This window comes from Athene noctua, chromosome 5 (genome assembly GCF_965140245.1).
Source record: "Athene noctua chromosome 5, bAthNoc1.hap1.1, whole genome shotgun sequence".
NCBI classification, from domain to species: domain Eukaryota; kingdom Metazoa; phylum Chordata; class Aves; order Strigiformes; family Strigidae; genus Athene; species Athene noctua.
In genome coordinates, this window is record NC_134041.1 from 34,752,169 (window position 1) to 34,769,425 (window position 17,257).

General features: G+C 38.8%; 1 protein-coding gene across 1 annotated transcript in view; it reads left to right on the forward strand.

The window, feature by feature from the left end:
• SWT1 (SWT1 RNA endoribonuclease homolog) overlaps positions 1 to 17,234 on the forward strand; it is a 41,368-nt gene extending 24,134 nt beyond the window's left edge. The window contains exons 17-19 of the mRNA XM_074907053.1: positions 8,773 to 8,839; positions 9,737 to 9,801; positions 16,159 to 17,234. Of these exons, the coding sequence (XP_074763154.1) occupies positions 8,773 to 8,839; positions 9,737 to 9,801; positions 16,159 to 16,264 (238 nt within the window). The 3' untranslated portion in view covers positions 16,265 to 17,234. The remainder of the gene's footprint in view (positions 1 to 8,772; positions 8,840 to 9,736; positions 9,802 to 16,158) is intronic.
• The last annotated feature ends 23 nt before the right edge of the window (positions 17,235 to 17,257 follow it).

Below are 17,257 nucleotides of genomic sequence, written 5' to 3' on the forward strand. Positions count from 1 at the left end.
CCTAATAGACATATAATTTTTTTCAAGAAGTACTTTTTCTATCATTATACCATAGCAGTGAGCTTTTAAACTTGCATTATCAGTACTTAGCCAGGTTCATTTCCGTCTTTTCTGAAGGCTCACAGTCCTTATGCTATAGTTACCACAACAGTCTTGCCAAATGTGGGCATATGGTTGTCCCAGTTGTAAAGCGTGAGGTCTGACCTGTCAAGGCACTTCAAAAGTTTGGAGCTCTGTCACTTGGAACTTAAGTTAGTTTTCATCTGTAACTGCTAGGGTATTTTTTTTTTTTTTAATAAAAATTATGATAGAATCATGCAAACATTTGTTTCACTTGTCACCACTTCCAAATAAGTTTTTGTTGCTTTTTTTCATTACAGTCAAAAGAATGTTTCTTTAAAGTGTTTCACTAAAATATATATTCTGTGGTCCTAAACAAGCTTCAAAGGTACATTAATATGAAAAAGTGTGTTCATGTGAGCATAAAAGGTCATCCCTGCATCAGCACTATTATAGCCTAAGTTTTAGGTCTGATTTTTTTTTTTTTTTTTTCCCTGTATAGCACACTGATAGTGGGATAAATCCTTTCAGAAAATTGTTGTCTTTTAAAGATAAATGGTCTAAGTATTATGGAAGTAGAAACAGAAAAATATGGGTAGAAATGTGAGCTAGAGCAGCTTGATGGTAATTGATTTGATTTCATTGCTGATCTTTTTTTTCCTCTAAAGAAGTTGTTTTAATAAAGCAGGTTACTGCTAAACTTGGTTCTTTTTATTCCAGTCCTAAAGTTTTTGAAAGAAATCCTGTGGTATCAGTTTATATATGTGGTGGATGACATATAATGGGAACATGGTGCTTCAGGATTGTTCTGTGTTAAAGAGGTGTTTCATTAAAACTTTGTGTGGCAATAACAAAAGACATTTAGTATTTCTTTTAGTGAAAGCTACTTATGTCCTGTATTTCCATTTATGGGAGAACTCTGTAAAAATACACAGGTCTAACAAGATGTCAGAGAAATCTGTTTTACAAAATATCTACTTTCTTGATTAGAGCCATTAGAATATCTGGAGCAAAGATAAACAGAATTCCGTCATTTGACTTTATTTGAAACGGAGAGGCTATTTTCCGTTCCACGTGATTACCATGGCACTCAATACCATTGATGAAATGGCTTTAAAAATTCTTTTCATATTTTTAATCTTTTTTTTTCCAACCACTAAACTGAAAGACACTATTTATGCATCCAGGATGACTCTCAGAGTGGAGTAATTTTCCTGCACGGTTGTGTTTGGGAAATGCCTGCTCCGAGTTTGTTCTGCAGATTTGCAGTAGGGGGCATCGTGGAGCAAGAAATTCAGAGGGACTGTAACGTGTCATCTTCTCTTTTAGTCTCGAGTCTAGGTATTTAAGTTAGTTTGAGACTTCTGAATAGGTTTTCCAAAGAGTCAGAAGCCATATTTATGAATCCTTGTAGGTTTTTGTGTTTTACAGAGTATTGAAACAAGCAGTCTGAAGTTTTCAAAAGTGAGAGGGAGGCTCATTTTGCTTAGGTCACTCAGCCTTTCTAAAACTGAACTTGGAGTATATTTATTTTTCTTCATTTAAAAAAAAAATCCTTTCAGTGACGTACAGTTAATATAATGGTGTGATTGCAGAAAAGAAGGCATGTGGAGAAAAAGTAGTGAAAAAGTTCTAGCTTGAATATATGGAGGTAATACAGCTTTTAGTGATAAAATACAAGTTTTTTCTGTGTTACCTTCTATTCCTTTCAGAACAAAGAGGAAACTGTCTTGTGCAAGTCTGGAAATTTTACAAATAAGTTATATTGAAAGTTCAACTGCATTAAAAGTTCAGTTTTTCAGATTGTTAAAAACGATTAGAAAAGCAGAATCACAGTTCTTGAGATCAATGTATGGAATGGTACCCTTCTTCATTAAAAACCAACTACACCTGTGGCATTATTACAGCTATTCAGACTTAATGACCAGAAATCTGTTTGACATACAGATATCAAAAAAAAAAAAAACCCCTGACCTGTTTCATGGAAGAGGTCTTATTAACAGCTTTCACCCTATTTTTGTAACTTTTGTCACACCGTACAGATTTTTAATTTTATCTTTGCTTCTTCCTCAAACAACATTAGTAGCACAATGGTATTTATACTGCAGAATACTGCATGCCATAAATGTTTTACAGTACTTAAGCTCTAAAATGAAGACAGTAACTAGTATGGTTAGCAACTGGGGATAACCAATGTGCTTATTTTGGCAGTAGGAATGTATTTAGACAAGTTATGTGTTAGTTTTCTCATCAAATATAGCTGATCCTTGCAGCCACTGTTTTATCAATGTGTTCCTGAGATTTACTCATTTGAAAAGTGAGTATGAAACTCATTACCTATTTTCTACTTTTCACAGCAGAGGGTATTACTTATGTTGATGTATACTGCATTGACTAGCAATGATAAAAGATTATTAAACACCTGAAACTGATGCTTTAAGTCAAACTGTAAACCCATGTGTTTTTAAATAATTTTGAATTGAATAATATTTCTGAATGTTTTCAGTGATGGTTTACTCTTTTGTTTGTGTTGGGTATTATTTGGAACCAGTTAACTAGGGGACCTAATTTTAAGTCTCTTAAATCTTTAAAATAAAATAATTATCTTCAAAAATCTTTAAAATAATTTCTTGGTTTTCAAGTAGCTCTTGAAAGTTTGATTTTTGTTTTGTTTTGTTTTTTGATTTATTTAGGTGAAACCTGAAATGTTCTTGGCCAACTGAAGGAGAACAGTTAAATTACTTCTAATGTAAATTTCAGCTTCAGAGTGCTGGGCTTTGTGTGGTTTTCCAAAGTAAACAGAATTTACTATGCATGAGGCATGGGTGTTGGAAGTACTGCACTTAAACATCATACAACACAGGGCATGGGTCCTGCTTCCTTTTCTTAGTGGCAGCTGTGGCTAATGGTGCTGCCCACCAGCTGTCTTCTGACCTCTGGAGAAGAGATGTACCCATTTGTGTAACTCACAAATTGTGAGCAAGAGGAGGATTTACCACCTCCTCCATGGAGCGCTTTGACCGCATGTAGTCAGACTGGCACAGCTGAGAGCAGGATTATGGTTGGATGAGCCACAGGGCATCTTGTGGAGAGATGGTGTAGGTAGAAATGTCCCTCCCCAGGGGTCAGCACTAGTGTGGAAACATCCCCTTGGTTACTAAGAAAATGACCACTTTATATCAGTAATAGCATTTTCAAAGCTTATCTTTCTGCAGTATTGTATCCTTTAATTATCATGTCTGATATAGTTGACAATGTGCAGTATCTGACAAAAGGTTTTCTCCTAGTTCTAGTGTTTGCTTTCCTACATTGATTCTTTGCCATCTCCTATTACATTCAAATTTACCTACAGCCTTCTCTGCTGCCAGGGTCCAAATTTGTCCTTCACCTTTCTGCCCATTTTTAATGAGAGCTGTAAGAAATTAAAAAGTTTCAAGACCTCGGCCTCTGTCAAATACAGCTGAAGTTGCCCAGTGCTTAACAAGGTGCAGGGCAGAGGTGATGCTGTGGCAGCTGCTTAAGTCTTGTTGCCTTTAAAGCAGCCTAAAAAGCAGAAAATTTTGAATAAATGAGTTAGTGTTGTAAAAGCCATGGCCCCTTCTGACCTTCTAAAGTGAGAGAATAGGCGTCTAGGCAAAGTGGCACGAGGATCTGACATCTGAAGTACTTCCGCAATAAAAGAAGGCATGAGCTTGATTTTCTTCTGGGAAAAATCCCCTTAATTTCCCAATAGGTTGATGCTGAACAAAACTCTGGCCTGTGTTGGTCATTGTAACACCAGTTTGAGGCCCTTACTGCAGTGCAGTATGATGAGGAATTGTTAATAAGCCACAGAGAAGTTTTGTTTTCCCATTTCTCATCTTTTTTGATTCCCTGAAATTCTGACAGTGAGGATAAATAGGGATTTTAATGGGTTATGTTGACTCTTACACAATTAAGTCATACACCTTTTTGATTAACTGCACAGGTTTATTGAATTGGTTAGTGCTTTATGACAGTCTTACCGCCACAGGTGATTACATAGAACTGTTAAAGAGGAATGGCTCAGTGTGACAAACACGGAGGTACAGAGGATTGGCCAGGTTGAGAGCAATTACCATGTAGTCTCATAGGACTTTTATCCATGTGATTTAGGAGTCATTGCTCAGAATTTTAGTGTTTGAGAGCAGCTAACAGGCTGACCTGCTTTCACTGCCAGATTGTCTTGTGGGTTGGTTGGGTTTTTTTCCTTCTATTTGGTAAGTTAATTTTCAGATTCTTTCTAAATAGGCTTTGTTTGTTTCCCAGGTCTCTGTGCGCAAGGGAGGAACCCCATTGTGAGCTATCTCCTATCTGTTCCCATTTTTGATTACTGTATCTCACACTCTGTGCATGCATGTGGCATCAGATGAGTGACAGGACAGTAGGTAAAGAAACATTCTAAGTGGTTTGGGAGGCCCTATTGCTTATGAGATAGAAATCACTAAAGTCTGACTCTCTCCTTTTTCCATTCTGCCCCTAGAACAATATGTAACCTTCGTTTTATAGCTGGTACCCTTAGTCCCTTTTATTGTCGTTCTATGACACACTTCTCTCTACTTTATATACCAGATTTTTTTCAGAAAACTGCGTAGAACCATACTGTAGTTGTTAGCTTGATCAACAAATTGCATTTTAGTGGCAATCCAGCACCCTTGCTGACACCTGCTCAGAGCATGTTTGAATTAATTAACAGCTGAAGTACATACATAGCGTGGAATTGTTTGTAGTTTAGTTTTGTATGGCTGTGCTGATAGGAAGGACAAAGTGATTCAGTGGATTTCCACCCTCTGCTTTTGAAGTATGTATGATGTCACATTGAGAGAGAAGAAAAAGCAGTGGTTAAGATCGCAGTGCTCACAGTACTGAGATTCAGATTGCTCGTTAGAAGAGTTTTACATAAGAGCCCATTTGCTTCATGTATTATTAATTTAGAGGGAGTTCTCTGGACATAGTTCTATAGCTGAGGCAGATTTTTTTCATTGAGAAAATTTGATGAAAATGAGATCAACTTGATTTAATAGAGTAATAGATGCAGAATTGATGTGCATACAAACATGTCCAGATTTCCCAATGTACAACTTCTCTTAGAAATTTCTGTTTTCTGTAACACAGAATGGTGGCTACAGGAGATGAACATAAGAATAAAACCAGTAGACAGCACCAGTTGTATGGAATCACTGCCCTGCAGACAGGAACATGTTAGTTTTCTACAGAAAAATATATTCCAAGACTGAAGCTTGTATCCCAGTTCCTATTTAGTTGAAAACAGCAATAAGCATGTTTTATGAATGCTGACCTGTTAAGAATTTGTGGAGGAAGTTACGGTGCAAGCTCTTCTCTCACCAACTTCTTTTCAGTACAGTACTCTGTGTGTAGCAGTGCTTCTTCCTTGAAAACAACAAATGTCTTTTATTTGGAGATACTAGAAAGCTTTGAGCCAAATGTCAGACTTCTCATTTTATGTCTCAAACCCAGAAGCAACTGTTGTCATAATCCGAGCAAATACTATAAAATAAGTTACAGGATTTAATGCGAAGTTACTTGTATGCTTAATTACACATTTTACTCTGTTTTTTTTGAAAAAACTCTTTGTACATCCACCTGGGGTCTGATAACTTATGGTGTGCGAAACTGATAAAGTTAACAGTTTGCTAGGATGCTTTGGTCAGCAGTACAAAAATAAGTATGTTTTTCAATTTTATGTCCTCATAAGAAATGAATACAGTGCAGTGAGGGGTGAGGGTTACCTTGTTGAGGGCATAGACTGCATAGTCTCGGAAACAGCAGTGGAATAATTTTGAAGTCTGCAGCATCCTAACTGATGTTGAGATTCAGAAAGTTTAATAAATAAATTGTTTACTTTCTTCAGTAATCATTGAAAAGTGCTCCATTAAGTGAGAAAAGGCCAAATTTAGTGTATATGATGCTGCTGCTGCTTTCATGGAGTTACATTTGTGAGAGGAAAGGACATGAGAGGCATGTTGGCTGCTTTCATAGGAATAGTAGAATTAAAGGTCTGGGCAAAACCAGAGGGCTAAAAATGACCTTGAAATTCTGGACTAATATTGCATGGAAAATTACTTTCAAACTGGTTTTCTTCAGATGTAGCCTCTCTAAGAACAACGAAGTGAAATTTGAAGTTTCTAGCCACTTCTGTGCCCTGGGAAGTTGGGTCAGGTAGACAGAAATAGCCACATAGAGATGCCGCACAGTCAGAGGGAAAGGCAGTACCATTTAAGCCTGCCTTCCACACTGCTCTGTCTCTTCCTTCACCTCTTTGTAGCTTGGACATACATTTTTCTTACACATAATCGAGAAGCCTGTAATTAATACAGGTTTTTCTCTCACCAGCCACCCTTTTTCCCACCCTCCGTCCTTCCTGTAGAAAGCTTGCCTGGATGAGTTTCCCTCTGGCAGCCCAGCTGTAGCATCACAGAATCATCTAGGTTGGAAAAGACCTTGAAGATCATATAGTCCAATGATTGACCTCACACTGACGGTTCCCAGCTACACCACATCCCTAAACGCTATGTCGACCTGACTCTTAAGCACCTCCAGGGATGGGGACTCTCCCCCTGCCCTGGGCAGCCCATTCCGACACCCGACAACCCCTTCTGGAAAGAAATGCTTCCTAAGAGCCAGTCTAACCCTGTCCTGGCACAGCTTGAGGCCATTCCCTCTTGTCTTTTGTTACTTGGTTCAAGAGACTCATCCCCTCATCTCTGCACCCTCCTCTTCTCCAGACTAAACCCCCCCAGTCCCCTCAGCTGCTCCTCGTAAGCCTTACCCAGCACCTTTGTATCTGTGTCCTTGGCACAGCAGGAAAAAGACAGCAATGAACCTATTTTGCCCCCCAATATACTGTGTAGCATCATGGGATGGCCTTCAGGTGAAGTTATTAATAATATCTTACCTTTTGTGTTTTGTATGGTTCTGCACTCAGTTTTAGGAAAACAGACATGCAAGCTTTCCTCCTTTTTGCATGAACTAGAAGGCAGAGTGGTACAAAAATCATCAGCAATAGAAATCGTGCTTTCCCAGGCTCGGGTGTATTCATTTATTGATATTGCAGATGACTGATACGATAGCTAAAGCTGATGTATTGTCCCACGCAGACAGGGTGGCTGGCTAATGGCTACATGGAGCTGGTCGGTGGGAATCTTAGCTGCAATGCAGTCTGAGTTGCCAAGATTTCCCAGCGTTTCCAAGGATGTTTGCCAAATAGTCTCTGCCGGGGTTTTACGCTGTCAAAGCTGATAGCTTTCTCACTGAGGAAGCAGTTGAAGGCTTCGAGGTATTTTTAGGACAACAAGACAATTGGTTCTTTTGCTGACTTTTAGTTGGCAGGTTAAGGTTTTAGTTTAAGAAAAAAATTCTGGGTACATGCCCTTATGAAGGGGGAAGGAACATGTGACTAATTTTTGTAACAGTGATAATTCCTATGTAAAATCATGATGAAAATAAGCAGCGGACTTCCTAGTTACCATAAATCCTGCGGTGTGTCACGGTCTTCCAGCCTGTTTAAAATACAGTATCATCTTTAACTGGGATTTTTCACTTATTCTGTTAGTTTTCTGGGTTTTTTTTCAGTTCCTAATTAATTCATTTATAAAGGCTTACAGCTTGCAAGGGGAAGGAGGGAAGAATTTGGGCGCTTTCCCATGGGAAAGTAAATAAAGCTTCCCCAAAAGATTTTTTTTTTTCTTTTTAATTTTTTTTTTTCCAATCCAGTCACTTTTGTAATTCATTATTTACATACTTGAAACTCGACATAAGGCAGAAGTGTTACATGGTTTTTGATGTAGTTTTTAATGTACATTTTGTAATGGTTCTGTTTTTTCTTCCTAGTGAACGCAAATGAAATTACACTGAGTTATAACTGCATTATATCTGCTTAAACAGATTAGGAGAATTAATTTTTGAGATAAGTACTTCCTCATTTGATCATTTTCGGAGCCTTGCAGAGAAGGGAGTACATCTCTCAGAACTTCACAAGACCTTACAGTGTGACCAAAGCTGATGCTTTCTTCTGCGGATCATAAATCCATTTCTAACGTGGCAAATAAGGACGAGATTTTAGGAAAGCCTGAAATGTCACTGGCTGCTGTGTGCATTTGTGGCTAAAATACGAGTATTTCACATGATACTAGGTTCTTCATAAAGACACCTCTTTTCAGCTGTCAAATCTGATTTTCACTTCTCAGTGGGAGAATTGGTTATTATTAGAAGTAGCAAATATGGTGTGTATATTATAGCATTTGAGCTGTACATCAGAATACTGGAGGGAATGAGTTAAAGCTTTAGCTCGTGTGGGAAAGTTTTGTATTACGTCTCACTTTTCTGTTGCTCCACATTAGTACAGCAGGCTTTGCTTATGTGAAACAAAAGGCTTTTAATTATGGCTGGTTTTCTTCCCATCTGTATAGAGAAATTGCTCATAAAAACATCAGTTGAATTTTGAATTAGGAAAAACCTTCACAGAAAGTCCTGACAGAAATAATAAGCTCACTTAATTTTAGAGGCGTGGAAAGGGATGGAAGGGAAAATTCTGCAAAGATTAGCATTTCCTTTTTGTTTAAAGAAGGTAATTAGATTTTTTTTTCATGAAACATTTATTACTATTTTCTTAACTCTTCCAAAGTATCCTTTTATACTTGCTTTAAAAAAAATCCCTAAACTTTTATTTTTCAGAATTTTGACCCCAACCAGTAGTTTCCAGGATATTTGGACACTCTATAACTTCCTCACAAGCAATGAGGTATGAAGTTTTCTTTAATGTTTTATCAGATTCCCCTGTTATGGTTTCTTATTTAAAATAGTTAGGAGGTTAGCTGTCTCATCACTGTGTTTCCATTAAGTTAGAATGTTGAATATTTGCTTATGTTAGGCATTAGACATAAAAATACATTTTTGGTTGGCACCTACCAAAAGTTATTCAAATCTCTACTGGTATCTGAGTGGCTTTCTTGACCTTCTGAGCACTCATTTGTTGTGAATGACTCACTGTTGAGAGTAAAAAGCCTTGAAGCTGAAGTCACCAAAGCATCCATCCCTAACCTAGTAATTTTAAGAAGAGAGAGTACATTGCATTAGGTAGATTTACAAAGAATATTGGCTGCAGTTCAGAGAAGATAAATTGAAATTACCAGTTATTCATGAAGTTTTAACTAATTTGTGCTGAAAGATTTTTAAGAAGAGAAACTGAGATGAATGTTTGCAGAAGAATAGAGGTATTTTCCATTTGGTATATGACATATTTCAGATTTGCACTCCTATACAGGAAAATATCTTTGGCTTTTGGGCCTGTACATATGACTGACTTGCACTTATAGAATTCATGCAAGTCAGAACTTCATTTGCTGTAGGGTAAATTAAGAGAGGAGGAAAAATTATTTAAGCTCTTTTAAAATTTGTTCAGAACTTGTTAGAAAATGGAGCTGAAATGATATCTATCACTCCCATTATATGCAATCAAGATTGTTAATTTGTAATATTTGATTTTATACTACCATAGCATGACTGTTCTGTGTATTGCCTCAACTTGAGGGCCTGTTAGGTAGTACATTAATGATATCTGTTATACCAGCTGTATAATTTTAACCGATATGTGATACTTTTGTAAATGACTATGTTAATTCTTTGTTCTTTGTTTTAGATAAATAACAGCGTAAAATTCACTGCTGAGGACCTTTATGACTGTGTTTCACAGGAGATATATCGGTAAGCCAATTGCTGACCACATCAGATGGGTTTTGAGACAGCATTTTAGCTATATATAATTATAATTTATATAATATTACTGTATTAACTATACCCTAAGAGAAATCCTTTGGATAAATAAGGGAGGGGCATAGGGAAGGTGAGTGGGGGTGTTTTCTTTTTTAATGACCTACTATTACAACAGAATAGGAGAGGACAAAAATAAAATTAGATCTACACAGTGATTTTCAGCTGTTTGACTTTGGGGTGAGATGTTGGTCCCTCTTTCCTCTGCCACTTTTGAATTCATGGCTTAGTGGCTGACAGGGCCAGTGTAGGTCAGCATTCATTGTAAGGCAGGCTAGAGTGTGAGGCTGCGTTTAAATGAATTTGATTCTAACTGAAATTCTGTTTTGGTGAGGTATTTCTTGTAACAGAACTCATTATTATAAGAACTTTGCTTAAATCAGCAGAGGAAAAAACCCTGTGATTCTCAAGGCTATTGAAATGATTGAACTGTACCATGAAAAGTGGGTATATCTGCAGCTGCTGTGCTACATTGTGGCCATCGTTATTAAAGTCATAAATTAAGCCATTGTTTGTTACTAAACCATCTGTAAGTGCAGTTGGAAAAAAAGAAACACATGTAAGATTCCAAGTACTTGTTTCCATTTTAGGAGGCTTTTTTACAGTTCAGTCACAGGAAAATAAATGTTCTGTTGTACAGCTGAGTTAAAGGCCTTGAAAACATTCATCTAAAAATGAGTGTCAAGCAAGTTCTTTACGGTAAAGTTTCTGGCTCATAAAAGGTTTCTTTCTGTAATTGAGGGCTTGTGAATCCAGGTTCTGTGAGGTTTTTTAAAATGCTGTAATGTTTTGTTTAATAATCTTAAGTGGACAGTAAAACACAGGTAAATATTTTCTTTGATGCTGCTGTTGTATGTATATGAATTAGCTGTAATTTGCCAGGGTAGGAAGCATGGTTCCATCAGCTGTCTAAAAGGCTTGCAGATTGTTTTAATCTGAGTAGGTGAATTACTCTAAAAAGCTTTCCTTTGCCTGTATTGATACTGATTTTTCTAAATCATCTGTGAATTTGAAAGTGCAAACTGCTGGATCGGGGGAGAAAAGTTATCCTGGGAGGGAGAGATTCAATCTATCTATCAGTAGCGCAAAGTAGTTTAGAAGCTTAACTAACTGTCTTACGTTGGTGGCCAGCACTTCTGTAGTTCTGACATTTTCAGATGTCTGTGGACATCTCCATCATTGTCTGTATAAAATCTACAGCGTACATACAGCCTTGGGCATGGCGCTATGGGTAACAAGGGAATGGCAGTTTCTTGGTATTTGAAAGATGTCCCTAGGTCCAAATTTTATCAGGAAGTCTGAAAACTCGGACCATTGTTGTGAATTCTGTGTGCCATAGTAGATTTCATGGCCAAAACAAACTTTCTCACGAGACCTTTGATTTTTCTGGATGAGCAGTACCGAGTGAGAGCAACATTTTTGTTACACATAAGTTACAGCCGTTGAAAACTTATCAGTCTAACAAAGCAAAGATTAAGATCTGTTGCTAGAAATTCAATCCATGCATTTTCACAGTGCTACTTGTGTCTAATTGTTGTTCTCATTTATTACAGCAATGAAACTATTTGGTAGTACAGAAGTGAAATAAAATATGATTCCACGCAATAAAGCAAAGGTGCTAAATGAGGCTTTAGAAGTGCTCAATTAAAAAGAGGTGTTCCGAGAGCAAAGGCACAGGAAAGAAGACTGCTTTAAGGCAGGCTGAATTACTTGTGCTTTGGCAGAAACATGCTGAACAAAGTGTTTCCCCTTGTTTCGATTGCCAGTGAATGTTTTTATTTCAACCTGGCCTCTGAATTCTTTGGGAGATAAATTCCAGTCTAGAATACTTGTACTCTGACTGTTCCTTTTTCAGGATATACCAAAGACACTTTCATCTTGAAATGCTGATCCAAAGGGTTTTTCCTTATTGGGAGAAGGAACGAAGGACTACTTAGAGCTAAATAGCCAAAGCTACATACACAGTTCTACTGCTTTTGATTCCCTAAGTGCCACTGTAGGCTTTGGTATTGCAGCAGCATTTAGAAGATGCCAGCCAAGGACTGGGGCCCAGATCTTTAGCATATAAATGGAAGACTGACCTTGCCCCAGAAATCCATTGTAACAGTTTTTTGCATCTTCCACAAACTCACAAAATAACAGTTTCTGATGGAAAAACTTACGTGACTTTTTAAATTTTTTCTGAACTTGGTTGCTGGTGACCTGGTAGATTTCAGCCTTCCTGTCATAGACATCTCCCTTTTTTTTTTTTTTTTTTTTTTTTTTTTTTGGTGGGTCACCCTGCCCCACCATTGCTTCCGCATGTCCCCCATCCTTATATTGGCAGAGACCAAGATGTGGTGAGATCAAAGCCCTGCAACAATACAAGAAAGGTCTGTCGGACCAAGTCAGCTGTGTCACAGTTACCGGCACTGCTAGGGGCAAGGCAGTGGCCTGCGAGGGGGTGGATGGGGTGGCAAACAGCAGGCCTGGCCCTGCATTTCTGCCTCTTCAGGCCTGATAAACTGGGTTTAGGAACATCCTAGCCTGGTGAATCTTTAATTGGAATTAAGTTTTTTGCTTTATGAATAGTGGGAACATACCACGATGCTGAGATGCTTCAGCAGCAGAATTAGGTAGAATGAGGGAGGTTTAGTTAAAGCCCTTGTTTCTTCCTCCCTCCCTTCCCATTCAAGCAGGTGCTATGGGCAGTGGGGTTGCTGGGTTGCAGGAAGAGTTTCAGAGAGGTCACTCTGTTTTTTATGGCAAACAGTTAATGTGAAGACTTAGAGTTACCTGTTTAGTACTTTCTAAGACTTTTGAATTTTCAGTGTTGTACAGTGAACAGTTTATGTGATTTTAATAATTGACAATTTGATGTAAAGGGTAAGTGGTAGAAAGAATTATTCAGGCTTTATTTTCCAAGCGTATGATCTTGACTGAACTAAGAAAATACACTGTTTGGAGGCCTGGGTGTCTTAAGTAGATCTCTCGAAAGCTGCATGTGACTTTCACACTGCTCCTTTTGTTCTTCCACCTGGTGCATGCCCCTCACAGCGAAATGCCAGAGGAGGTGGAGGTGTCTGTGTTAGGCAGGGCTTGGTGGGTATTTGGGGAGTGCTAACTGCATCCTTTGCAAACCTTATCCTTTCCCCTGTTTCTTGACAGTCCTTTTCGGTGCCTTGTACCCCCCTTTGCCAGCCTGGGTGTCCCACACCAGCCTCACATGTTTCAGTGGAAGTTATTTGCAATCCAGCATGTTTTGGAGGGTGCAGAAACAATCTCTTTTGAGCTATTTAACATTATTTCTACTTACTGTAGTAACTACATTTGAATTAACCTGTTACACTGTTCTTGGGTGTAAAAGAGTGTGTAGCATCATACTATTTACCATTTTTACCATTACTCAGTGGCCACCAGAATGATGTAGGGAAAATGTTAGTTGAGATAAGGGTAATGAAATATTCATGTCTCAGACAAGTTATTTTTCTGCACTAGTTTTTAAGAGCTCTGCTTGAAAACTGTCATGGCACTCACTGTTGTGGAGGGGTTGTAACGTGCGCTGCTGAGGTGTCAAGATACTCACTCTTGGCTCCCTATGCAGACTTGACTGATAGGCTGAGTAAGTACTCAGTGTGCTTACTACTGGCTGCCTGGTAGTGCCTAACTCACCAGTGTTGAAAATGAGTCACGGTGCAGTTTGTAGCTGATGGATGGAGCTCGTTCATCAGGAAGACGGATGTTCTTCTGTCAGCATAGCTGTGCCAGTGCTACAGGTTATTGCTGAAGAAATGCTGTATGTTTAGACTGCTTTTTGTGATAGAATTTATCTCCTGCTCTGCTGGGCTGATCTGCCAACCTTCTGCTGCCTGTGAGAGCAAAAAATACTGGCAGGATATGGTGTGTAACCTTTTAAAAGCATCCCTTAGTTTGAACTGCATTAAAAATACGTATGAAAAGAAGTTGATCAAGTGGAGAAAAAAACAAAGGAAACTAACAAATCTAACTGCTGGATATAAATCTGCATCGATACAGGCATAAAGAAAATAATTGGTGTGAATTTGTGCTCAGCATAGTGAAAAAAAATTGCTTCAGAGGCTGGTCTGGTAGCCCTCAGGCTGCACTTGCATAACTTACCTTGGCTTTTTTTCTTTTTTTTTTTTTTTGAGGACCTTTTAACTGGTCTTTTGAGAAAGTATCTTTTAGGAAAACTAAGTTACAAAATGTTTTCTGCGTAATCAGGTTTAGGTTCTTCTTTTCAAACAATAAATCACTGTAGGCAAGAGATTTATTTTGTGTGTAAATACATCATATATAAATATATGAAGGATCGTTTGAATTGAACCTTCCAAAATCCCCATTCTGTCAAGAAAGCTGATGTAAGTGACCCTTAAATGCTGATTATTTTTTAAAACTACCTTTACATAATGCAGTGAAAAGCAAAGAGTAAAAAGGAGCTCTGCCTTTTCCCTGAGCTGTGGTTTGGCTGTTTTAAGGTGGTTGTATAAAATCTGTGGTTTTAGCAGCTTTAGAGCAAAAGCCACTGCTACTTCTTGGGTCTTGTGTATATCAAAAAGGCAATTTCCATATCACAACTGCATAGTTTGTCTTCTGCCATATCCCTTATTAGTTCAAAATTGTGTTAAATTGTATTTTGAGTCAGGACAACTGGTTTCAAGCTCTGTAGCCACTTTCCTAGTAGGAAAGCAACAAATCACTCCCAGTAGCTGCTGCTCCTCAGAGGTTATGGTTGGCTGGAAATACCAGAGCCTGCAGAAATGAGCCAGGGGATAACGTGTACGGTGGTTGCTAGTCCCTCTGTACCTTGTGTGCCAAGGTGCTGTTGGGAGGGTGTGAGTAGGCAGGAGGGATGCACAATGCTCAGGGCAGAGTGTGGGCTCCTTTTCCCCAGGGGGATGAAGGGGAATTTTTGCATCTCTCTCACACATCATGCTTATACAAGCAAGAACATGAAAATCTGTGCTAGTTGTTTAAAATAACTTTTTTTTTTAATGTATGTGTGAGGTCATTTTTTTAAACTCTTAGAATTCAGCTACCTTATTTGTGGTTGATTTTTTTTTTTTTCCCCCTCCGTAAGTGCAATAGCTGATGTGTTTGCAAAATACTCAAGCTTAAGTCATTAAGAAATGAGGATTTTGGGTTTTTTCGTGCTGTTTACCATTTAACCAATTTTACCATCTAATTCCAAGTTCAAATAGAAAAACCACAGCAGGCATTTTGGCAGGTTTGCAGCTGGGAAAAAAGCAAACTGCATAGGAAAGACTGGTCAAACTGTGTGAGCAAATAAAAATGCAGCAGCCCTGCAATGGTTCAGTGCCTACACATGATTTTTATGCAACTAGACGTGGGGAAATGACATCCTGGATCTGGTCATTTTGCAAACCTTTATTAAAGCACTCTGAGGGACAGAAGCTTTGTTTCACTTTCTTTCAGAAGAACATTGAAATTGGGAAGGTTCTGCATTTGTTGAACCAGAATGGCTGCTATTTAAACATGCAACGCTGTTTGTCAGCCTGCCATATGTTCCAAAACAGGAATCGCTGTGGTTACTAGAAATGCATGCTTAGGGGGTTGTTTCCAAAAAAATGTTTCTCATAGTATTTTTTCCTGAGTGCAGGTGTCCCATATTGAGTATGTGATCTGAAGTCCATTTAGGAGTAGCTAATTTAAATAATATTTAACTTGTGTGAGCATAAGCTTGTAAATTGTCATCACTGGTCAGTGATACTCTGCAGATTATCAGAAAAATTACAAATGTTGGGCAAGTGCGAGAAGAACAAGTGTTGCAGCCACTTGACAAAAGATTGAAGTCAGATTGTCCCAGAAGCCTAAAATCAGTCTCTGACTGGGTTGTAACTGTGGGTAGAATTTGTTTCTATTATCTGCCACACATAGACCTGTAGGGAATGTATAGTTGATTTGCAGCTTAAACACATTCAGTAAAGACCAGCAATATTTTATATTTGGAGGTTTGAGTTTTGGGTTGAGAAGACTGAACTAAAGTCTGTCTGCTCAGTGGCACTTAGGCTGTTCCTAGTTAAAGATTTCATTGCAGGATACACCTGGGAACATGTAGTGATTAGCCAGCTCTGTAATACATGTGATCTTTTGCGATAAAGGTAAAAATATGTTTGGATTTCCAGAGGTACTGAGTATTCTCTGCCTTTGTCAGAGTTAAAGCATGGTATTAGTATCCTTTTGAATTTTGTTCTAAAGGAATATGGGGAAATGGTCCTGTCTGTAAAATGGCTCACTGGTGCCCTGATAACCTGTGTATGTTCTCCTCCCTAGGGCGAGGTTGGAAGTTGGCTGTTGCCAGCTGGCGCAGCTGGAGCAGACAATCGAGCAGTGCCAGGCATCTGTTCATGCAGTGGCCAGAAGCAGGGGCTGGCTCTGACACCTGGGCCAGGCTTCAGGGCGGCTACCTTCCCCCTGCCCTTTGCCTTCTCCAAGCGAATCCCAATTCCTCTGGAGTGCCTGAGGGAGATACTTGAGGAGCCGACATCATCTGCCACCTTTTTCCTTAATGGTGCCATTTTAGAGTTGAAGGAAAAAATCCCAACTACTTATATATGTTGGTTAAATGTCAGAATTTCTGCTGAGAATAGGAAGCCAATAGAATTTTGCCTCAGGTGAGGAGCGGTGGAGTGGGGTACAGCAGCTGGGCGGGGCTGGTGTTCTCCATTCCAGGTATTTGCCATAGGAGCTATGTCTGTTCATGGCTGTACAGGAAAATCTGTGTAAGGCTGCTGTTTTAATGATATTTTAGAAGTGACAAGGGGGGGAGAAAAGACTATATTGTGACAGCTGGAGGCTGAGAGGGCAGCAGCCCTATCAGGTGCTTGCTGCCCCAAGGCCAGAACACATGTGCAGTGTATGTATCCTGTCATGAGGATATAGAAAGGGGTAAGAAGTGGATTTTTTTTTTAAAGACCAAAACAAAAAAGCCCCCCTCATGCAGGTGTGTTTGTCCTGAACCTTTTTTCAGAGGAAAGAGGTGTTTTTTTCTTTCATTAAAATAGTTATTTAGTCCCTGCAGAGCAGAACCTGCTTGCAGTGCTCTTTTGGAAAACACCCCCTCCTCTGCCAAGGCTGGGTGTTCCCTCCCAGGCTCTCTCCTCTCGGCTCCCTCTCTCTGAATGTACTGCTGGTTGCTTTCTAAGCGTGCTTTAAGCCCACAACACTTTCTGAAAGCCACTCTCTGTGCTGCTGTGGCCTCTGAAGCTACCTCTGCCTTGTATGTATTTGTACAGAAAGGAGATGACTGGCAAAGTTCTAGAAGGGTTTATTTTGGTATTAACTTTTGGATGTATTTGTAAAGTCTTTATTGTAAAAATATGATTTATTGTTACAGTAAATGGCAGTTAATTCTATATGGCTGTTGCTTGGA